The sequence below is a fragment of the Argentina anserina genome, chromosome 3, assembly GCF_933775445.1.
Source record: "Argentina anserina chromosome 3, drPotAnse1.1, whole genome shotgun sequence".
Classification (NCBI taxonomy): Eukaryota; Viridiplantae; Streptophyta; class Magnoliopsida; order Rosales; family Rosaceae; genus Argentina; species Argentina anserina.
The window spans coordinates 1,114,822-1,138,196 of record NC_065874.1 but is presented as its reverse complement, the minus strand read 5'-3'; the positions used below and the strand labels follow the sequence as shown (position 1 = coordinate 1,138,196).

The 23,375-nt window shown below is 39.6% G+C and overlaps 2 protein-coding genes and 2 pseudogenes across 4 annotated transcripts; 2 read left to right on the top strand and 2 right to left on the bottom strand.

The window, feature by feature from the left end:
- Positions 1-255: 255 nt before the first annotated feature.
- LOC126789502 (polyadenylation and cleavage factor homolog 4-like) lies at positions 256-3,407 on the bottom strand (annotated as a pseudogene).
- An 88-nt stretch (positions 3,408-3,495) lies between these two features.
- On the top strand, positions 3,496-7,181 carry LOC126785980 (homeobox-leucine zipper protein PROTODERMAL FACTOR 2-like). Its single transcript, XM_050511678.1, has 11 exons — positions 3,496-3,725; positions 3,822-3,939; positions 4,194-4,382; positions 4,510-4,974; positions 5,082-5,183; positions 5,296-5,496; positions 5,682-5,856; positions 5,970-6,241; positions 6,340-6,435; positions 6,633-7,031; positions 7,131-7,181. The coding sequence occupies exons 1-10, from the start codon at positions 3,496-3,498 to the stop codon at positions 7,002-7,004; spliced, it is 2,220 nt and encodes a 739-aa protein (XP_050367635.1). The 3' UTR covers positions 7,005-7,031; positions 7,131-7,181.
- A 7,208-nt stretch (positions 7,182-14,389) lies between these two features.
- On the bottom strand, positions 14,390-20,395 carry LOC126785978 (polyadenylation and cleavage factor homolog 4). Of its 3 annotated transcripts, none has more exons than XM_050511675.1 (7): positions 19,904-20,391; positions 19,356-19,457; positions 18,984-19,238; positions 17,765-18,415; positions 16,334-17,218; positions 15,688-16,236; positions 14,390-14,696 (listed from the first exon to the last, which is right to left on the bottom strand). In XM_050511675.1, the coding sequence occupies exons 1-7, from the start codon at positions 20,240-20,242 to the stop codon at positions 14,652-14,654; spliced, it is 2,826 nt and encodes a 941-aa protein (XP_050367632.1). In that variant the 5' UTR covers positions 20,243-20,391; the 3' UTR covers positions 14,390-14,651. The 3 variants fall into 3 exon arrangements, with proteins under 3 accessions (XP_050367632.1, XP_050367633.1, XP_050367634.1); XM_050511676.1 differs by having other exon boundaries at positions 17,765-18,412; positions 19,904-20,390; XM_050511677.1 differs by lacking the exon at positions 14,390-14,696 and having other exon boundaries at positions 16,031-16,226; positions 19,904-20,395.
- LOC126789500 (F-box/FBD/LRR-repeat protein At5g56420-like) lies at positions 20,241-23,300 on the top strand (annotated as a pseudogene).
- Positions 23,301-23,375: the final 75 nt, after the last annotated feature.

Sequence of the window (23,375 nt, the reverse complement as noted above, 5' to 3'; positions counted from 1 at the left end):
AGGAAACCCAGCAGCACCATTCGCTACGGTGGCCCTAAAATGCCTTGGGAACAGATCTGACCCGGAGCTAACCTTGACCCTCCTCAAAGGCTCAAACGGTCAGTTCTCCAAGACCTTGTTTCTTCTTTCCGCACAGATGATCCGTCTCTTCATTATATTTATTGTTAGAGGAATCTTCCGTTATTATTTTCAAGACAGAAATTAAAAATGGCCGGATGTGGCGGTTATAATCTTTGTGAAAGATTTTCCAGAATTTTAACACGTAAGAACAAAACTCACTGATGACTTTCTGAAGGTCATCTCTGCCCTCTTGTCACTTGTATTAATCTCTTTAGCTTTTCTCAGACAGGAGGGTTGTTGCAGAAACATCTCTATTAAATTCAAACCAACCACCCCACCTCTCTCACTCTGTTCATACAAGACTATTCTCATCTTTCCAGTAGAGAGAGGAAGGTGTCTAGGGTTTTGTCTGAAAGAAAGAGAGAGAGAGAGAGAGAGTGAGTGAAGTACGCCGAGCTGCCGGAAATATGTTTCCGGTGAGTGATTGTAACGAGTAAATGAACAGAAAAGTGGTAGATGCAATGAACAGAGTAAGTGAATACGCCGAGCTGCCGGAAATATGTTTCCGGTGAGTGATTCTAACGAGCTTGTATGCAGTGTTCCGAGGCTAGGCCTAGCTCTGTAGCTTCTAGAAGATGGTACATTTGAAGGGAAAAAATCATCACTCCTACTGTTCATGGTTATAGAGGGGCCAACGGATTTCCAAACAAACTCATCCTCCTCAGTATTCTGCCATGACATTGAAGTTGCTTTGTGATCTAGACCATTTACACTGAATCGCCCAACATGCAAAGGCTTATCCTTTAAACTTCTTTCCCCACTGTCTTTTCCATATGCATCAATCAAAGCTCTGGGTCTTTGATGTTCCAGTCCATTATTTAACCTGTTCTGACTACCATTGAGATAATGTTTTCTCCGCCTTTCAACTGGCTCCTCATCTCTGATTACTCTATAATCATACACAGAATTAGATGGAGAGGCCCGGTCCCCAAATCTTTTAGGAGAATTTTCTACTTCATATTCATTAAGGCCAATATTTGAAGGTGATGAAGATCTTGCAAGTCTGACAGCTGAAGATGGCTGCATCTGATTGGACCCAACGGGAAAATCTGGGCTTAATCTTTGGGGTCCAACCTGCTAGGATTAAAGCAATGAATTATCAGAATCGTACTTATCAAACATAACTGCTTCCTTTTTCTATACTATTGTCAAACACCGCTGCACTTCTAAGGTTCCTATTACACGCGCTAAACATTATGCAGTATTGTCCAAAAAACTACACCTGACTCAAGTGTTCACCGCTTAGTTCATAAATTTGGTAACCGAAAGCCAGTAGGTATAAAACTCGCAGGTTTTCCAATTCAATGGCCAATGCATACTGTCAACACTAATAGGAAAGATTACAAATAATTTACTTACAAGAAAGTTAATAACTGGTTAGGTACACAAATTAGATGACTGAAAGCAATATGTATAGAACTAAGAGGGTTTCAGTAAAGGGCAAGCATATAACAATACTTATAACAAACATATATAAGTGTGCATATTAAGGAAAATAGTCTATGTACACATATTGTAACAGTAGTAACCCTGAAGATTTATCAAATAATCTATTTAAATATCCCAAAGCAAAAAAAAATCAAAAAGGTAAGTCAGGACATGTCCTTGCAGAAGATATAAAGAGAAACGTCACAGGATAGCTTACATTATCCACATTTGAGGTCAATCTTCGTCAGTTGATTTAGGATTGACATGGATGCCATGAGCTGGCCGAGGAGATTCAGACGCTCTCAAAGGAGGTACACCTGATGATTGCTGGTTTACTTGTGGAGAAAACTGCAGCTGCGCTTCAATCCTGCGAAGGACTGAAGGTGGGAACACTGTCGACCACGTGCCAAAGAGGTGGCGCATGGAAGAATGCTGGTTGGGGTGCACTTGCCATATGCCTCACAAAATACCTACGCAAATATCGGTAACCAGAGTTATTTAAACCGCCGATAACAGCTGTTATTAAACATAGTTATACAAATGGGAGAAGCAAAACTACACCACAGTTCAAAGTTAGAAAAGATCACCTCAGGTAGACGGGAAGAGAAGTATCTGACATAGTCTTGGCCAATGTTCTTTACAATACTGTCTAAAAGATATAAATACGGCAGCTTGTGCTCAACCGGGACCTGAGATAGACCAGAATTCAACAATTAAGCCAATCTTCAACATCCACCACTGCAAACAAACAGCATTCGGAACTACTACTACTTATAAGCTGCCTCACAGATTCGCTCCGATTTACTTCTATCACACAATTAGCACTGATCCTAGTCAATTTTCTTAAATTTACTTATATTTCCGAGCTGCCGGAAATATGTTTCCGGTGAGTGATTGTAACGTGTAATGAACAGAAAAGTGGTAGATGCAAGGTTTCAGTCATCTTTTTTCAGCTAATCATTACATATACAGGTCCGTTCAGTACTTTTCCTTTTCCTTATCCAGTGGTTAAGAACTTTGAGCATTTTGGTATTCTACCTGTATTTGTTTTCTTATGTTTTGATTTCTAATGAGGTTTAAGGGGATGCTACAAGAAATTGATGGGTCAGTCTATGTGTTGCAATAGCCTTAATGACCCATTGACTTACATAAGGCTACTTTGCTATTCACAAGCATGGGGTGCAGCTTAATTGGTTGACCCATTGACTTACACAAGGCTAGTTTGCTATTCATAAACATGGGGGTGTAGCTTAGTTTGAAAAGGAAGAAACAAAGCTATAAACATAGGGAGGAGGTGCAGTAATTTTTGAAGATGGAGGAGACATGCATTAATAAACATGCAAACATTGAGCATGAAAAATCCTTCTCGGTTTTGTACCAAAAAAACAATCCTTCTCGGTTGAAACGCTGAGCCTTCTCCTTCTCGGTTTTGTACCAAAAAACAATCCTTCTCGGTTGAAACGCTGAGCCTTCTCGGTTGAAACGCTGAGTCTGTTTAGAGTTGGGGGGGGGGGGGTGGGTAGGGGAGAGACTTCAATATTTCTATATACAAGTTTACAGCTTGTATAATATCGTGGACATTTATTTCAAATTCCACAGTGGAATACAGATCAGTTTCCCTTTAAAATTGTATCCCCACCATTTATTTCATCCTATTCGGCTATTGTGATTCATTTCTTCTACCTATTTCTGTCTGTGTCTCTACCAAAGGAATCACTGCTGGATACTTAGCCCTCGGTAAATGTTATTTCCTAACCTCTGCAGTGTTAAATTATCTGAGCTTGGTCTGAGTTCGTATTGTATTACATGTTTATCAGAGCCCTAGCTGGTTTATGTTACTGACAGACCAAGACACCCATGTTTTTCTTGGCAGATTGACGTCACACACACACACACATATACTGCTAGCTTCAGCTCTGTGAATTGGTTTTTAGGGATTTGGTAGAAATGTTTCAGCCAAGCATGTTCGACAGCCACCATATGAGTATGCTGGACATGTCGACCCACAAAAGCTCTGAGAATGATATGGGAAGGAACCGGGATGATGATTTCGAGACAAAATCCGGCACGGAAACAACAGATGCTCCCTCTGGAGATGAATTAGATCCCTTCCAACCTCGTCCCAAAAGGAAACGCTACCACCGCCACACACAGCGCCAAATCCAGGAAATGGAAGCGTAAGTGACTGATTTTATATCTGTCCTCCCTTTAGGTTTTTACGTCTCAACTTGGGTGAAAATGATTTTTGATCTTCATTTGTTTCTGGTGATTAGATTCTTCAAGGAGTGTCCGCACCCAGATGACAAGCAGAGAAAGGAGCTGAGTCGTGAGCTAGGGTTAGAGCCTTTGCAAGTCAAATTCTGGTTTCAAAATAAGCGAACACAAATGAAGGTAACTCCCTTAAATTAATTTATATTTTCTCCAAAAGTCATTTACTCCCAAATTAATGGTCTTATAACCCCATTTCTAGTCCATGTTCAGACATTATCGCTTTGTAGTAATTGAGTAATTGATGGCATCCCAACGCGCGCGCACTAACCTCCAACAATATAGCTATTGATTAATTTGCGATATATCAATTTGGACATGAATTACTAGCTAATTGATAATACTCTTAATTCCACTTATGTGTTCGATCATTATAGGCTCAACATGAACGGCATGAGAATTCGATTTTGAAAAAAGAAAAAGACAAGCTTCGCGCTGAGAACAATCGATACAAGGAAGCCCTCAGCAATGCTACATGCCCCAACTGTGGAGGTCCGCCAGCTCTTGGTGAGATGTCCTTTGATGAGCAACATTTGAGGATTGAAAATGCCCGTTTACGTGAAGAGGTGAGCATCATTTCTACAGATTAAACAAAGTCAAACAATTTTTAGCCTACAATACTATGCGCTTTTTAAAGTAGCAGTTATTAAACTCGCATGTTATCTGTTCATGACTTGTGATTGCTTGATGCAGATTGATAGAATATCTTCGATTGCTGCCAAATATGTTGGCAGCAAGCCTATGTCAAGCTCTTTCGCACACATTTCATATTCTCAAGGCCCCACCCGCTCCCTTGATCTTCCGGTTGGCAGTTTTGGGGCTCCTCAGTCGGGTTATGTAGGAGAAATGTATGGATCCAGTGACCTTCTTCGGTCAGTTTCAGTGCCTACTGATGCTGACAAGCCTTTGATAGTTGAGCTTGCGGTGTCAGCTATGGAAGAACTTATCAGGATGGCTCAGGCCGGGGATCCTTTATGGGTTCCTACTCATGACAACAGCTCATCAATTCATCACGACATTCTAAATGAAGAAGAATACATGAGGGCATTTCCTAGGGGTATTGGTCCTAAACCACTGGGCTTGAAATCTGAAGCTTCAAGGGAATCAGCATTGGTCATCATGAATCACGTTAACCTTGTTGAGATTCTTATGGATGTGGTAATTATACTAGTGTTTTAATTTTTTTTTTCTAAAACTTATTTATATACTTCACTTCAGAGGTTCAGATCAATTAAACTAGTTTCTGAATTTGTGATGTGCTTCAGAACCAATGGTCTACTGTGTTCTGCGGTATTGTTTCAAGAGCAATGACCCTTGATATCCTATCAACTGGAGTAGCTGGAAACTACAATGGAGCCTTGCAAGTGGTATGATATATCTGTATCCTCCGAATTTGTTTTTGGAATGAGTCATTTCTGTAATATGCAAAGCCTGCTCAATGTCATACTCTAATACTATTCTTTCTTCAATTTGGTATAGATGTCAGCTGAGTTCCAAGTTCCTTCACCATTTGTTCCAACTCGTGAGAACTACTTTGTAAGGTACTGTAAGCAACATATTGATGGAACCTGGGCCGTGGTTGATGTTTCCCTGGATAATTTACGCCCAAGTTCAATCTCAAGAAGTCGTAGAAGGCCATCCGGTTGCTTAATCCAAGAATTGCCTAATGGTTATTCCAAGGTAAATTTAAAAGTCACACATTCTGGACAAAGTAGTTGTAGTCCATGTTTTACAAATATTTATTTTCTAAACTAATAGAAGTGTACTCAAGTTTGGCAATGAAGTACCTTGAACACTACTTATTACTCTTTAGTTTATTTTCTAAACAAATATTTATTTTCTAAACTGATGTGGTTTCGATTTAGGTAATATGGGTGGAACACGTCGAAGTGGATGATAGAGCTGTTCACAACATTTACAGACCACTAGTAAACTCTGCTCTTGCATTTGGAGCGAAGCGTTGGGTTGCTACACTTGATAGACAATGTGAGCGTCTTGCAAGTTCAATGGCCAACAATATTCCGGCTGGAGATCTCTGTGGTACTTGCCTTTTACTAATGGATTTAAATATTGTAAAACATAATGTTGTCAGTGGTTAATTCAACCAGCATGATCATACTACCCCCTAACTCGTTATTTATGTGAACTTATAGTCATCACTAGCGCAGAAGGGAGGAAAAGTATGTTAAAGCTGGCGCAGAGGATGGTCTTGAGCTTTTGCACTGGCGTTGGTGCTTCTACGGCACACGCATGGACGACATTGTCAGCCTCAGGTTCTGACGATGTGAGGGTCATGACCAGGAAAAGCATGGATGATCCTGGCAGGCCTCCTGGCATTGTTCTGAGTGCTGCAACTTCCTTCTGGCTTCCGGTTCCTCCCAAGAGAGTCTTTGATTTTCTTCGAGATGAGAATTCTCGGAGTGAGGTACATAAATAGATACCTTGGTCTAATGTGTGTTTCTTAATTATGAATAATGGAATTCTCATATAGGTAATGTGCCGGTTGTCATTTTAATTTTTCAGTGGGATATTCTTTCAAATGGTGGCCTAGTGCAAGAGATGGCACACATAGCTAATGGACGTGATCCAGGAAACTGTGTCTCTTTGCTGCGTGTAAATGTAAGTTTTAAGCTATTTCTATTAAAGAGTAATAAGTAGTGTTCAAGGTAGCTGTAGATTTGACCACATCAGTGAATCGTGCACATGGCAGTATTGTACACTCACTGATATGGATCTGAATATATATACTGCCAATTGTATATGGCTGTGTCGAACATGATTACTTATTAATGCAAAAACCAAATTTGGTGATGTAGACTGCAAATTCTAGCCAAAGCAACATGCTGATACTCCAGGAGAGCTGCACAGATTCAACCGGGTCATATGTGATATATGCTCCAGTCGATATTGTGGCCATGAATGTCGTGCTAAGTGGCGGTGATCCTGATTATGTTGCACTTCTGCCATCAGGTTTTGCTATCCTACCAGATGGGCCTCCTGCTGGAGGAGCCGGAGGAATTCTTGATGTTGGTTCTGGTGGATCACTACTGACAGTAGCATTTCAGATCCTAGTTGATTCAGTTCCTACGGCAAAGCTCTCTCCTGGGTCCGTGGCCACTGTTAACAATCTGATTAAGTGCACAGTTGAGCGAATTAGAGTTGCGGTCACATGTGATCAGAATCCATGATCCTGGCATGGAATTGCCTTGCATAAGGTACATGTGCTCCCTGGCAATTGCATCTTTAATATATTGCACTTGCTGGAAATATTCTTGATTATATCTAACATTATCATTTTTTTTTTTGGATTGCAGTGGGAAATTGAGGATGGAAACAAGAATGAGGCGGTTTAATTGGTAATTGGGGACTAATTAGGGAAGAGTCAAGAACGCACCTTAAAATATCCTCGTTGGTTGGTGTTTTGCTGAGGCAAAGTATGGGTTCGGGTAGTGGGTTCGGGTATTGACTTCCCCTTGATAAGAAGATCAAAGTAAATTCAGCCCTTGATGCATGTGGTTAATTGTTAGTTATAAATTTAGAATAACTTGGTTCCTTCACCGCTACTGTTTTTGGCGTAGTTCCTAATCAGGGTTAGTGTTAGGATTTAGAGTTTACTTTTGCTTCTAGGGTGGTTATTTTCGTAACTGTATGTAACATCAAAACCTCTTGCATTCCATATCAATCTAGTGTTTGTAGTTGGAATTTGAAGTCATTTGGATTACATGGTTCCATGCAATTTCAGATTAATGCTAGCTGCAATACTAGATGGTTTTTCCTAATGCTGGGTCTACGAAACAAACCAATCATCCATTGGATATATCAATCATTTCGCTCAAACTGATAGTAGCCCATAATGTTTGTGAGAGTGTATTCAGTGCTTCAGCGGTGTGCAGACACCAGCAACACGTGTCTAGCACATAACTCTTTAAAAAACCTCATTGTTAGTCTATGTTAGCATCCGTAAAAAAAAAAAGATAAAAACAACAATAAAATCTTGAACAAGCTTGAATAATTTCAATTTCAAATCTGGTCTTTGGCTACCACTGCATGCCACCGGCAACGATTTTTAACAAGTTTTTGCTCATCCCGCCATGCCACCGGAGAGCCATCACAGAATCCGCTGAGCATATCTAAAATCAGAATAGCTCGTCACTATCATCTCTGCCACCACAACACCTTTCAAACGAACAACCCGTTGAGTACCCATTCGACCGTCTTTGGATGCCGCTACAACCATTGAGGATCTGACCCGATCCAAATTGATTCCATGGTCTCACAAAACTTGATGCAGAGTTGCCTCATCTTGATAGCAGTTCAACACAGCCATCTCCTATTCTTTCCTCTGAGCCCTCACCAATCTGGCCACACGCTGCAAGCGCCGCACGACCAAAGACCAATATTATGGAGAAAAGACCCGTGAGGATGAAAAATTGGGTTTTAGGTTTTATTAGTCAACAATTTGTTGACTGTTAATTAAGGATACTGATGGCACAAAAAAAATCTAATGGCTAAGAATTGATGTTATTTGTCCCCATAAATGAAGGGTTGAGATTACCTTGATATGAGTAAAATATTTGACAGTGGCTGCACACCGTGGTGCATACAATCTGTTTCCAATGTTTGTTTGTATTGGCATCATTTACGTTTTGGTATCATTAACGTACGTTGTTTGTTCAACTCGATTCACAACACCTTGATCGAAGCTCGTCAGAGCTTTAATCATGCCAATTTATTGGCCGTCCTTTGAAATCCAATAACCCATATCTGGCTACAAACTGTGCATATAAAGGGGTACTATCTATCTAACATAGAGGTTTCCTCTTACCGGTAGAACTAGCTAGCTGAGAAGGGTAAGATGAATGATTCCTTTCCAGTTGATGTATAATTTGAATGTCAAATCGAAGAGTCTTACTGCATTTTCACTGCGTACGGATGCCAACACACATATATCTACCTGCATTCTGCAGCTCGCAATGACTGTGATGATATGAAATGGCAAGTAGTTTGGCGAGGTCTTCAATTTCAACTCACCGGTTACAAATTTCTAGCTACTTCTCCATCCGTGTGAAGGTCATTTCAATTCATCTCATAGAAGTGCAGGGGCCTGTCGCGCGACGTACCATATATTTATCCTCAAATTTACGACACTGAGTGTTGAAGAACACCACTGAAATGAGGTACCACCTCGATTTAAACATTGTGTGAAATTTATATTTGAACCAAACGGTTGTTGAGACATTTAATTTACTGCACATAGAGCAGAAATTTAATTTGCAGGAAGGGACCTCTAAAAAAGATATTGGTACCATTTATAAGCTTTATATTTACGCTGAGATACTACTATAATGTAAAGGCATCATTTATATCCAACACCAGTACTTATATATATCTCTGATGGAACAAATAATTCTTGCTCTACGCCACCAATTCCAGAAGCTTTTGCAAACCTCCAGGCTAGGTTACATATTAATTATCTGCGATTTCTCTTGTCTCTCTGTCTCTTTGAGCATTCAATTCATTATATACACGACACGATACTTATATATATATATAATGAGAATCCAACGTCACCAGTTTCTTCAAACTAGTAAAAATCAAGTGTCTAATGTCAGTTTTAGAGCGATAAAGTACGTACTTCATCATTTGAGGCTTTAACTCAACGTCAATCACCATGATAATGTCGTCATATAGAAGAAGTTAATATAAACTCAAAAAATGTGTATATATGTAATGCGTCTGCAGCGAATGGTGCAAACCTAACAGATCTTCATAACAACCCGGCCATCGGCCTCTGAAGTCTTAATATTATAAGCTAGAAACGAATTTGTAATTAAACCCTAAATCTTAAATCATAATGTGCTCCGGATTCTTTTCCATTTATTAGGTATTGTCCAACATAGAGTATAATGTTGTATTTAATATTTTGATTAATTTCGATGTTCGAATATACGGAGCAGAGAAGCCAATGCTTCATATATAGTAGTGAGCGTACTGGAGAAAAAGAAACATAAACTAGCAACTTCCCTACAAAAACTGAAAACTAGCATTGATTCTGTGCCAGTTCCACCCAACAAACTTAAATAAATCTGACGCACAAAATTTTGAGAAAGTAAAATATTAATACACGTATATAATAATCAAAGCACATATTTATCGTTGCGTATTGATTGTTCAAGAACAGCAAAGCGAATACCACATGCAGCTGTATATTTTCAATTATTGAATTATATATACATAGTAGTGTTCGTTATAATGTAGATTGTTGTGAATAGCAGTAGCTATTTATTTTGCCAATGAAAATATTGGTACGTACCAGCCACCAGAATTCCTGAAACTTATAACAATTGTCGAAAAAGAACGATCTGGCATGGCCGGTCCTGGCTCAGGCTCAATTATACGCGACAGAGGAAGTGCCACAGAAAATTTAAATGCATGGAATTGAACTATCTTTGAGCAATGGCAGAGAATTGATATATAGTAGCTGTGGTTTCAGGCTCTTAGCAGACATGCAGTAAATAGTAAATATTATTCCTCCTTATCTTTCTCCTCTTCTTCTTCTTCTTCTTCTTCTTCTCTTTATTCTTGCATCGTTTCTTGCACAATATGATATTAGAGGGAAAGGAACAGAAATAAGCGTGTACCGGTATACGTACTCCAGACTGTAAGTTACTTAGCGACAGTAGAATTGGCTCATAAATGCATGCTTGCTGCATTGGTTGTAATAACCCGAATTTTTTTCGGAACGATTATTGATTTGATTTAATTTTATAAAATTTTTGAAATTCATTTAAAGCGGAAATTGGTTGTTTACGACTTTACGAAACAAGAACGGAAACGTTCTCAGAACGTTTATTTAGAAAAACGTTACGTTTCCGCAACGTGAATATCGACTTTTATTCCGTCACTCGTTTGTGAAAACTTCCTTCACGAAAGTTGTAGAGCTCGTCGATACGAGTTCGTGGACGCGTCACACGTTGGAATCAGACGTCGGACGTGAAAGTTATTAACGGCGGAAGTTAGTTTCCGATTTTAGAAACGAGTATATAAAGGAAGTGTTTCAGTTTAGGGTTTCCAATTTTGGAAACCCCTCACTCTCTCTCTCTCTCTCTCTCTCTCTCTCTCTCTCTCTCTCTCTCTCTCTCTCTCTCTCTCTCTCTCTCTCTCTCTCTCTCTCTCTCTCTTCACCCCGCGCCCCCTCTCTCCCGAACTCTCTCTCTCCCTCTCGGCTTCACCTCTGATCTCCCTCCTCCGGGAGACGTGGCCTTCACCGCCGCCCTAGGAAGCGTCGCACCACCCCCCGCAGTTGACCCCGAGGTCGACGCACCCTCTCACGCCGCGCCGGAGCTCCACCAACGATGCCAAGATTCAGCAGAAATCGCCTCCATCCTAGGCGCGTCTCCGGCGACGATCCGACGGTCCAAAAGCTCGATTGAGGTAAGGGTTAGCTTAATTAGGTGGTTGTGATGCTTGGTTATTGATTTGTGGTTGTTTGGTTTGGATTTGGAGGAGATTGGAGATCGGAGGAGGAGGGTGGATACCGCCGCCTAGAGGCGGCGCGTGTGAGTGTGTGTGATAGCTTAGGGGTGGTCTAAGACCGTAGGAGGGTGGAGGAGCAAGAGAGGAAGGGTTTTGGGGCGGCGGTGACGTGCTACGCGCCGGCCTTAGTCTCGGCGCGTGGGCCCCACGCGCTGCCACAGTGAGTGGCGCTTGAGCACCACGCGCGGGCTGCCGGAGGTGGCGCGTGTAACCCACGCGCCGCCACGTACGGCGGCGCGTGAACAGTGTTCCGAAATAGTAAATTTATACATTTATTTTTACGTGCGGTAAATGTAAAAGTGATTTACATAGGGTAAATGTAAATTTATTTTACTTATAGTAAATATAAATGTAAATTATTTTCAGTAAATATAAAAGTAATTTCAGAATGGTAAATCGGTAATTATTATTTACTGAAACAGTATTTACTTTTAAATAGTATTCATATGTACAGAAATACGTAATTAATATATATTTGTACAGAAATACGTAATTAATATATATTTGTACATAAATATGTAATTAATTTATATTTGTACAGTAATACATGAATAGTAAATTCATGAATAGTAAATACGTGAACAGTAAATTCGTAAACCCAGAAAATTGCTTAACAGTAACATATTATTACTGTTTCGGCATTTAAGGTTTACGTAACGATTCTAAATTCTTTTCTTATCTTTTCAAGGTGATCGATAATTCAAGAAAATGAATTACATTCGGAATTGTGGAATTACTCTCGAGATTATAAGGTGAGTAAAATCTCACATTACGAATCTATCCTTACGGTAATTCGGGATTTATGCAGAATTTTAAAGAATGAAATATGACATGTATATGATATAATGGAATATATATTTGTATAAATGGTAAATAGGTACATATATATAGTTTGCTATATTATATACTGTTAGGATTTCATTGTGAATAAGATCATTTTGATGATGAGATATATATATTGAGCATTTTTGATTTTATTGTACCATATAACGTGATGCTTATTGTACGAGGTTTTAACATTGAGTTTGTTAAAACGTGTTTATGTCTTCGGACGAGTTTTATGTCTTCGGACGTGTTTTTGTCTTCGGACGAGTTTATGTCTTCGGACTTGTTTGGCATGTCGGAACCTAGCCTTTGGCCGGGCGAAAGTTACGATACAGTTAGAGCTCTAGTCTGTCTGCCGGGATACTGCATATGAGGTAATAGATGGGTTATCGGCTTATGAGTACCCATATATTTATGATATTGGATGACAGATGGTCAATGCCGGCGGTGTACTAAATGAGGGGTAACAGAGGTGTACCAGCACTCATGAGTACCCGTATTATAAATGCATTTGGGTAAATAGAGGGGTTGCCCAATTCTCATGAGTTCATATATTTTCACATTATTAGACAACCAGATGAGCCGTCTAATTTGTCATGAGTGCATTTATATTTATTGATTTGTGGATTTTCGTATATATTGATATGCGAGTGGTATTTGTTATTTTACTCATACGAGCTGTAAAGCTTACCGGGTTTGTGTTTACAATCCCCGTGCACATATTCGATGGTATATGGGATAATTCCGCAGGTGTCGATTAGTGGAAATCGAAGGACAACTCTGAAGATCCGAAGTCGTTCAATTTCCATCTTATGGTGAGAATTTGTGTGGATTTGTGTGAGAATTTGTGAGGATTATTACATTTCCATTCGATGTAATGTTAAATTATAAATTTGGTTTGTCTGAGTTCTATTGTGAACTCACTAATTATCCACTGTGACATTAGAACGATTTCGATTATTGAGATTGTTTTAGAATTTTTCACGACTTCGTGACATTGGTCGAAATTTTGGATTCGTGACATTGGTCGATCCTAAAACTGGTGGTTTGAGGAAGTAATTCTTGAATAGGATTCGCACACCACTGTTGTAGTCACAAATCAAGTCCATGCCATAACCACCATCAGGACAGTTAGCCTCATTCACTACCATGGGCATGTCTGTACGTGTGTGTGTACATAGGCATTGATGTTAGCCTTGCTTGCATTAAGAACAGCAATTTTAAGATACACCAATTGCCGACGAGGTTAAGCAAAAACTAAGTTTTAACACCAGCATATCCCACGAGTGCCCCAGACCACGACTCCTAAATTATTTCCCATGCCTAGGACTCAGCATAGGTTGCAAACCAAATCAGTGCTACAACAGATCAAAATTGAGAACTTAAAATTCAATTCTAGTTCTGTTGATTTAGATTCCAAAATCTACCTGAAGATGTTCCCTAATTAGGGAAAACCAAGCCCTACGTATTCGTGTTCTACATTCTCAGTGAAACTGAAAAGGCACAGTACCCTCTTGCCGAGAGGCTTTTGGGTTATGAGGGAGCTGCGAAATAATGTACCTCCATACACAGCTATAAAGGTAAGTATAGTTTTTAAGCAGTGGAGTCTCAAGTCGTAACTCATAGCGTGGTACTCTGGTAGAGAGCCCCCGACCCTGAGGTCTATTACTCTATTAGATATGGGTTCATCATTACAATCTTCAGCAAAAGCTGAAGTTACACAAGTGAGTCGGAATAAGCACCAATAGTATGAGAGAAGGCACAAGAAAGTGAGAAACATATATTCCATGAGCTATGTAATAAACAACAGAAATTTAAACACACTGATGTAAACATATAAAACTTCATTAATCGAACTGGAGCAGAATCCATAGTACATATTATTGAATGGCAAAATGAAACAGTAGGAACTTCACCACAATATATAATTCACATTGTCATCACCCTAAAACCACAAAGGAAAGCAAAAACAACGAATTCAAAAAAATCTGACAGAGGACATCAGTAGCTTCATACTTGAGCATTTGAGCCTTAAAATTCTTTGTTCACAGGTAGTCCCACAAAGCATTCCCTGCAGAATGTACAAGCAAGACTGGCGAAAGCCATCCGATAGAATGGAACAGATATTTCTCTCACTACCTTGAACATGCTACAAATTTAAACAGCACCACTACTTTTCATTTTAAGAAGATAGAAACCAAGAAACCTATGATAAAGACAACAACTAAGGATTTTTATTTTCAGTCTGGATCTTTAGACAGTAAAGAGACAGCCAGTTAATAAAAAGGCCAGAGAAATGTGACCTCTGCCGCAAGATACTGTCCATGGTACAAGTTCTACTATACATGTACAAGCTAGCTTGAAGCCAATATGCTGCTACTCCAACAATACTGTAAAAATAGTTGAAGAGAGTACCATAAGAATGAAGGAACTTGTATTAAGTTACAGTAGACATGGGAGTCCTCCTAACTATGCTAACTCCGCAAACGTTTTCTTTGACTACCCTCTTCAATAGTTCCCTGCAAGTTAAAAAAAAAGAAGCTATAATAAATATAGTTCTCCCAGCACAGCATGATCCAACCGTGTATCATAAATAATACATATGAATAGTAGTAAGTCACATTCCCCTCCACTTCAATATCAAGACATCACTTGAAAAGCTTAGGTTGTCAATCACTGATATCATATATGAAAAAAAAATGTGGGGACTGATAAATTTAGGCAACATACATTATGAACTATGGTGCAGTTTGTTTATTAATAATGCTGCCCCCATAAAAATAAAGCTTAATAGCCAACTTGCTACACTAGAATTCACCTTGGTGTCAATTTTCTACTCTAGTTTTTATTTCTGCCAATTTGCTACCCTAGCTTTACAAAACTTGCCAATTTGCTACCCAAAGTATTAATTTTGCCGATTTGCTACCCCATATTTCTAAAATGAGCTATTTTGCTATCATTTTGTCATATCAAATTTTCACTTCTCCCTAACAAGTGAATTAATTTGAAAATCCAAATAAACAAATTAGTCAATCTTGAAAACCCTAGGGTTGTAAATTTTGCTCAAGGTTAGTAAATTGGCAAAATTAATACTTTGGGTAGTGGCAAGTTTTGTAAAGCTAGGGTAGCAAATTGGCAGAAATAAAACCTAAGGAAGCAAATTGACACTAAGGTATATCCTAGAGTAGCAAATTGGCAATTATGCCTAAAAATAAGCACACACACATACACACACACAGCATCCTAATGTAGCATACGTAATACAGACTAATAGTACCATATTTTAACTCAATATGAAGACATCAATTAAAAATCTTAACATTGCCAATCGCTATTTCATATGTAACTAGGGTGTAGTTTGTTTAAAGAGAAGGTTAGACACACACACACACAAGTTATCAATTACTATATGATATGTAACCGGGGTGTATTTTGTTTTCAGATAAGGTTACACACACACACACGCAATAAACAAGTAAACTATAATAAAAAAGAAATAGAGAAAGATACCCCTTCATATTGTCCAAAACTTCCAGGGGATACATCAGTGGACTCCGGCCTGCATTTGGCATGCACTATTGGACCTAATTGTGACCTATCCATGTCTGGTGTTGACCCGTGAGGTGCATTCAAGTACACAGCACCTTTATACATCCACTCCTCTGTCTCATCACTATAAAAATCTTCAAAAGCCTCTCCACATAATGCACACGAATTCTGATCCTCATCAGCAGGAACAGCCATTTCTTCATCACTCTTCTTTTCCGCAATGGTGTCAGCAGGCAAAAAGCCAGGAACTGCATCTGTTCCCAAAGCCTCTGCACCACTGAGCCACATGCTTGTAGTTACAAACCATTTACGAGAGAGCTTCTGTTTACGGTTTTTGGACATCCTGTTTTTCGTCACATGCCAATCCATATGACTACTATGCTCTTCTTGGCACTTGAATCGGAGACCACACGTTGTGCATTGTCTTGGGAGATCAGAATACAGAGAAGTTATTGCAGATTCATGACGCACCTTGAGAAGATCGGCATTAAACTCAACTCCTACAGAATCCTAAACATTTCATAATGTGGTTGAGATACGACCCCGATATAAATGTAGAAAAATCAACAATCCAAAACTAAAAGTAACAGAGGATAAATTCAAATACCTGCAGTGCACTTTGATTTGTCAATGAGATCACACCTTGGGCCATGAGAGAACTAATCAAACCAGTATATGAACTCCCCTGCTGGTTGCTGGAGACTACTGGACCAGCCTTTTGACCAGGAAATACACCTTGCATGGGTGGAGGGGGGCCAGGTGGTAGAGGTGGCAAGGAGTCCCCTCGCAAATGTTGCAAAGCATTTGGGGTATAGTGAGTTGGTAAGCCCAACTGTGGACGAGGTAAAGGATTTGCCAGACCAGTCCCACCGTGCCCTTGCAAAGTGAATCCGCGTGGTATAACTGAATAAGGAGGCTCCTGATGTGGATGATATTGTGGTTGAAAAGGACTGGCCTGATCCTGGTTTCGCTGGTTAGGTATGAGTCTGGCACTCTGACTAGTCAATTGACTTAGTTTTGCCAGCCCTAACTCCTTGTTTTCATAAGCATCCAACTGCTTCTCAGGCATATACATAGCCTTATATGGACCTTGATTTTTAGCAGTATTGACAGAATTAATAAAACCATATTGACCCCTCTGGTTCGGCAACGGGAAAACTGGATGCACAGGCGGGGGTTGAGAATTGTGCATGTTTACTGGAGGCCTTAAACACACTGACACTGGTATAGCTAACCGAGAGTCGGCATTAACAAAGTCAGCACCAGACCCCATTCTTGATGCTGGCTCGAGATGTCGCACATCAACATCAATAGACGCTTTCTCACCACCTAAAGATATACCAGGCATCTGGAAATTCCTACCTATTTCTTTCAGAAGATTCTGTGAAGGCTGAGAGGTATGGAAAGGCATATTCCAAGGTTCTTGAGGGTGCCGAGAACCCTGATTATGGGTTATCTCAGACTGGAACCTACCAGTGAATCCACGACTGAACTGCAGGAACAATATTGAAGTTTAGGAGTTGAGCTCAAATTAATTTTACATACTACTTCATAAGAAATTTAGGCCCTTCATGAGAGGGCTCGGGGAAGAAATAACATATGATCATAGGAAAACCTAAAATGGCATGGATTTTTTTTAATTTATTTTTTGGGTCTTCAGGGAATAGAAAATACTGTTTGCTTCCAAACTGAGTAAAGGACTCAGATTTTCAAAAAAGGATTTCAAAGTGAGGGTAAGTGATGTGGTTGCGCTTTAAACAACATCAAACCAGTCCCCATATACAAAATAAAAAACAATGAAGACATTTGAAAAGTGCCACATATAAGGACACCCGGAACCTAGCACACAAACTACCAACTTGTTGGACCCAGACTACAGATGACACAGAAAGGCCCAAACCACAAGGCATATCATGTAAGCAGTTATGAAAAACTGAAATGAAAATAACGAAATGAGATACTTCTGCAAACATCAATTTCATGTGATTTCCATGTAAACTAAACAAAAGTGGTTCTCAAACAAGTAAAGAGAACATACAGAAAGCTGGGGAACCGGATCTTCAGCAACTACAGAGGATTGGTCGGAAGGTAGGTATGCCTGCGTAGACCAGTTAGTCCCCATATCTGAATCTAACGAGCTTGTATTCAGTGTTCCGAGGCTAGGCCTGGCTCTGTAGCTTCTAGAAGGCGGTACATTTGAAGGAAAAAAATCATCACTCCTACTGTTCTTGGTTATAGAGGGGCCAACGGATTTCCAATCAAACTCATCCTCCTCAGTATTCTGCCATGACATTGAAGTTGCTTTGTGATCTAGACCATTTACACCGAATCGCCCAAGATGCAAAGGATTATCATTTAAACTTCTATCCCCACTGTCTTTTCCATATGCATCAATCAAAGCTCTTGGTCTTTGATGTTCCGGTCCATTATTTAACCTGTTCTGACTACCATTGAGATAATGTTTTCTCCGCCTTTCAACTGGCCCCTCATCCCTGATTGCTCTATAATCATACACAGAATTAGATGGAGAGGCCCGGTCCCCAAATCTTTTAGGAGAATTTTCTACTTCATATTCATCAACGCCAATATTTGAAGGTGATGAAGATCTTGCAAGTTTGACAGCTGAAGATGGCTGCATCTGATTGGACCCAACAGGAAAATCTGGGCTTAATCTTTGGGGTCCAACCTGCTAGGATTAAAGCAATGAATTATAAGAATCGTACTTATCAAACATAACTGCTTCCTTTTTCTATACTATTGTCAAACACCGCTGCACTTCTAAGGTTCCTATTGCACGCGCTAAACATTATACAGTATTGTCCAAAAAACTACACATGACTCAAGTGTTCACCGCTTAGTTCATAGATTTGGTAACCGAAAGCCAGTAGGTATAAAACTCGCAGGTTTTCCAATTCAATGGCCAATGCATACTGTCAACACTAATAGGAAAGATTACAAATAATTTTTTTATAAGAAAGTTAATAACTGGTTAGGTACACAAATTAGATGACTGAAAGCAATATGTATAGAACTAAGAGGGTTTCAGTAAAGGGCAAGCATATAAAAATACTTATAACAAACATATATAAGTGTGCATATTAAGGAAAATAGTCTATGTACACATATTGTAACAGTGGTAACCCTGAAGATTTATCAAATAATCTATTTAAATATCCCAAAGCAAAAAAACTTCAAAAAGGTAAGTCAGGACATGTCCTTGCAGAAGATATAAAGAGAAACCTCACAGGATAGCTTACATTATCCACCTTTGAGGTCTCCAACTGACGAAGATATTTAGGATTGACATGGATGCCATGAGCTGGCCGAGGAGATTCAGACGCTCTCAAAGGAGGTACACCTGATGATTGCTGGTTTACTTGTGGAGAAAACTGCAGCTGCGCTTCAATCCTGTGAAGGACTGAAGGTGGGAACACTGTCGACCACGTGCCAAAGAGGTGGCGCATGGAAGAATGCTGGTTGGGGTGCACTTGCCTATACGCCTCACAAAATACCTACGCAAATATCGGTAACCAGAGTTATTTAAACCGCCAACAACAGCTGTTATTAAACATAGTTAAACAAACAGGAGAAACAAAACTACACCACAGTTCAAAGTTAGAAAAGATCACCTCAGGTAGACGGGAAGAGAAGTATCTGACATAGTCTCGGCCAATGTTCTTTACAATACTGTCTAAAAGATATAATGACGGCAGCTTGTGCTCAACCGGGACCTGCAATAGACCGGAATTCAACAATTAAGCCAATCTTCAACATCCACCACTGCAAACAAACAGCATTCGGAACTACTACTACTACTCTTTATAAGCTGCCTCACACATTCGCTCCGATTTACTTCTATCACACAATTAGCACTGATCCTAGTCAATTTTCTTAAATTTCTGCCATAGTGTGCTGCTAAGCTTTCGGCTAATGCTTGAGATTGTTGATTCCAGTACCGATTTCAACTGCGAAAGCTTTCAATGATTGTTTGTGTTATCAGTAACTATATAAACTAAGCGCAATTAATATCGAAAAATTGAGAGAGAAAATCAACTATGAACAAGAAATTGAGCATTATAGAACTCATAAAGATCGATAACTGTTACAATCCGTAGTAGAAGCCCCAAAAATTACACACAAAAAGATTCTGGAAACCCTAATTTCGAAGCAAGCAGACCTCGAGAATCCGGGCGCATATGGCGTCGGCGATGCCCTTGCCGTGGTCCCGCTGCTCGCCGGCGATGATAGTCAGATCAGTAATAATCGGCTTCGAATTGAAAATCAACTCCGACAACAACATCTCGTAGAGCTGCACAATCTCCTCCGTGCTCGGCGGCGACACGTCGTCGTCGGGGGTGACTCGGAGGTCGTCGTCGCGCTGCTTGAGCAGCGCCTTGTACCGGTCGATGATCGCAGTCGTCGTCGGAGGAGGAAGCGGCGGCTTGGGGGCGAGGTCCGGCATGGGCTTGGTGGCCGGGAAGGCGAGGGGTCTAGGGTTTTCTCGGGAAAGCTCCATGGGGATTAGAGAAGAAGAAGAAGGTGAGAGATTAGGTTAGGGTTAGGGTTAGGATAGGCTCCCACCGTAGTAGGGTGAGGATTGCATTAGGGTTTGTTCCCACCGCCATAGAAAGGAGGAGGAGGAGGAGAAGTGCCACTATCCTCGTGAAGAAGAGAAACTCATGCTCTCGTCGTGTGGGTCGTTCTTTTGGCTTTTTTTGGTGGTTTAAAGTTAAAACGCCTGACCACCAACGACAAGCCGTTTATAACCGCCTTATGGGGGGGCTATATATGGAAAGTTGGAAACCTATATAGTAATTAAATACCCAATTTAAGTGTGACAAGTTTTAAAACCCTAGATCCCAAGGGTTCTGTTTGCATTCTCTTAGGAAGAGGTGTTCATAACCCGAAAAAAAAAAACACTTGAAAAATTGGTGCGGAGATAACTCGTGTGTAACAGTTTTGAGTCTCGAGATAGTACAGCACTACAACTAGTGCGTGGAGACGAGTCACAATGTTTGGTGACCGATTTGTGGTTTATCGGCTAAGGAATGCTAGGCTGCGGGTCGTGATGTTGTATTTTATCTTCTTTGCAGTGTTTTCTGGTTGTGTATTACTAAACTCTACTCCTAATGCTATGATGATAATTTGTGTTTTTTTAAGCCGTAATGTTACATTTCGGATATAGAAAATGACATTGCACTAGAGATCAAAACACACAAAAAAAACCCAGGATTTTTTGGTTATCTCGACAATCCTCCTAGGATGATTGAGCCAAAAGCCTCCACATGACTATAATGAGTTTAATGTCGACTTCATAAGCTACTAATCTCGTATCTGTGCAATGCACGGGTTGCAGAATTTTATTTGAAGTTTATTATTAAAAGATAATTATTTTATGTAATTTTATTTCATACCAATAATAATTTTGTTAAAACACATCAATGAAATATTTCTATTTTTACATGATTATTTTTCTTTCTATGTACGTGGAAAAAATTACTCAAGGATATATTTCGCCGTTCACCAAATACTCCTGGGTGTACAGATATATGGTACAAGGCTAGATTTGATCCAGTGTTGACCAGTGAGACTTGTATGGGTATTGACTATTTGATTTGTATGGGGTTGAGTGGGTCATCATCAACGAGTATTGGGCTTAAGCTTCAATCACGTCCGAGGTTAAAAACCCTTGTACTGTACTCTTCTTCTTTGCTATAAGATGAAACTCATGAACTGAAGTGAGTTCAGTTCTACCTTCAAGTTGAAACTCAAGGAGGCAAGCAGAATAGAACAAATTAGTTCTGAAGCTTTAGCTTGAAGGTAAACGTCCTTCTTTCTAGGTTTGCGTTTTCCCTTTCCTTTGTTCGTTTTCTGATGTCTGATTCTGGATTTTTCCAGTTGCTTATTGTTTTTCTAAATCGAGAATATTTTGGGTGCTCTTTGTACTTATGACTATTGGGTTTGTCAACTACTTACCTTAATGTTTGTTTCAAGAGCTTTTATCTTCTATTGTTGTTGGTGAGGAAAATTTTACCATTGTTTAGGTAATCTGTGAAGCTGGTATTACTTTTGTGAAGAAAGTTTGTTTCTTCTTTTTGTTCTTTGATTGTTTGAGCTTTCAAGATGCGAGCTTTTTATTGATTAGAAATTCATATGGATGATTTTGTTGGTATTGGCACAATTCCTTTAATTAGGGCAGTGTAATTGGTTTGAATGAAAATGTGATGATAGTGAATTCCATAATGCAGGAATAAAAAAATAAATTGTGTCAAAATGATGGCAGTGAATTCAGTTTACATCAGTGATTCCCTGATTTCCCTCCAATATAGAAACTCTAGTGTTCATGAAGTTTGTGGAAAACACTCTTGCAGTACAGAATACTGCAGTGCAAAATATGCAGGAGTTTTCTTGGTTTCTTGAACCCTGTAATGATGATCATTGCTAGAGTATGATGATAAGACTATGAATAAGGGAACAAGAAGTAGATAGTACTGCAGACCTTGGGGTTGAGATGGCTATTGTTGTGCAACTCTTGTTAAATTTGTACAAAATTTTCTGCAAAGTTGTGTGTCCACAGAGTGATTCCTGTTTCAGTTGAATGTTTACATCATTATCTGGTATATTTTCAACCATCCTGTTATAGGTATTCGAGTTATATTTGTCTGTTTTGAAAGATTGTTTGGTTGTGCAGGACAACGATCTGAACTATGGATTCAAGTCCTCAAAAACTAAATCCCAAAAGGCAGAAGTTGGATTGAGACAGCAAGAGTTTAAGTGATTTACCTGATATCCTTATTCTACATATTCTCTCCCTGTTCCCAACAAAAGAGGCTATTAGAACAAGCATACTTTCCAAAAGATGGGAATACCTGTGGACATCACTTCCTCATTTTGAGTTCGATGCCTTTGATGAACCACTACCTAAGACTCTAAGAGAGATCTTTTGGTAAATTTTGTGGATAGAGCACTTCTTCTTCGTGGCCCTGCTAATATAGAAGCTTTTGATCTTAGTGTTTATGTGCTAGGTGATTCACATTGTGTTAATGCATGGATCTCTGGCTGTAGTAAGACGGAATGTTGAAGATTGAAGAGCTTTCCATAAGACTGCAAATCATCGATGAACCAGTTTTATTGCCGGATTTCTTATTTACTTCTTCAACACTTGAGGTTTTAGATCTAGAAATGCCTTGTGTTTTCAAGGTTCCTCGTACCGTCGTACGATTTACTTCTCAAGTCTAAAGAGCTTAAATCTCCGGTCTGTGGTGTTTTCTGATGACTACTTAACCCAGCAATTGTTTTCTGGTTTCCCAGTCCTGAAGGTTCTATCTCTAACAGATTGCTATTGGATGAATATCAAGTTTGTTAGTATTGTTGCTCCCAAGCTTAGGATCTTGATCATGACTGAAGGAAATGTGAGTGTTGCGAGAGCTTCCAAGTGTTCTGATGGATGCCAGATAATGGTTTTTGCAGATAATCTCCAAAAGTTTCTTTACACGGGTGAGTTCCTGAATGAATGTTGCTTCTGCAATTCATCCTCATTGAATGAGGCTATAATTCGTGTTGTTTTATTGTGAACCCAAGAGACGTGCTGCTTACCGTTTTTATAAGCTTCTAAGTGGGTTATCTACTGTGGAGCATCTAACTATCTC

Bases quoted from the DNA above. Each gene is read 5' to 3' on its own strand.
- LOC126785980 (XM_050511678.1), top strand. From the start codon at position 3,496: ATGTTTCAGCCAAGCATGTTCGACAGCCACCATATGAGTATGCTGGAC. The intron at 3,726-3,821 runs GTAAGTGACTGA...TCTGGTGATTAG, and splicing joins CAAATCCAGGAAATGGAAGC to ATTCTTCAAGGAGTGTCCGC. The intron at 6,436-6,632 runs GTAAGTTTTAAG...TTGGTGATGTAG, and splicing joins TCTCTTTGCTGCGTGTAAAT to ACTGCAAATTCTAGCCAAAG.
- LOC126785978 (XM_050511675.1), bottom strand. From the start codon at position 20,242: ATGGAGCTTTCCCGAGAAAACCCTAGACCCCTCGCCTTCCCGGCCACC. The intron at 19,458-19,903 runs GTCTGCTTGCTT...GGTCTATTGCAG, and splicing joins TATGCGCCCGGATTCTCGAG to GTCCCGGTTGAGCACAAGCT. The intron at 19,239-19,355 runs GTGATCTTTTCT...ATATTTGCGTAG, and splicing joins TCTCTTCCCGTCTACCTGAG to GTATTTTGTGAGGCGTATAG.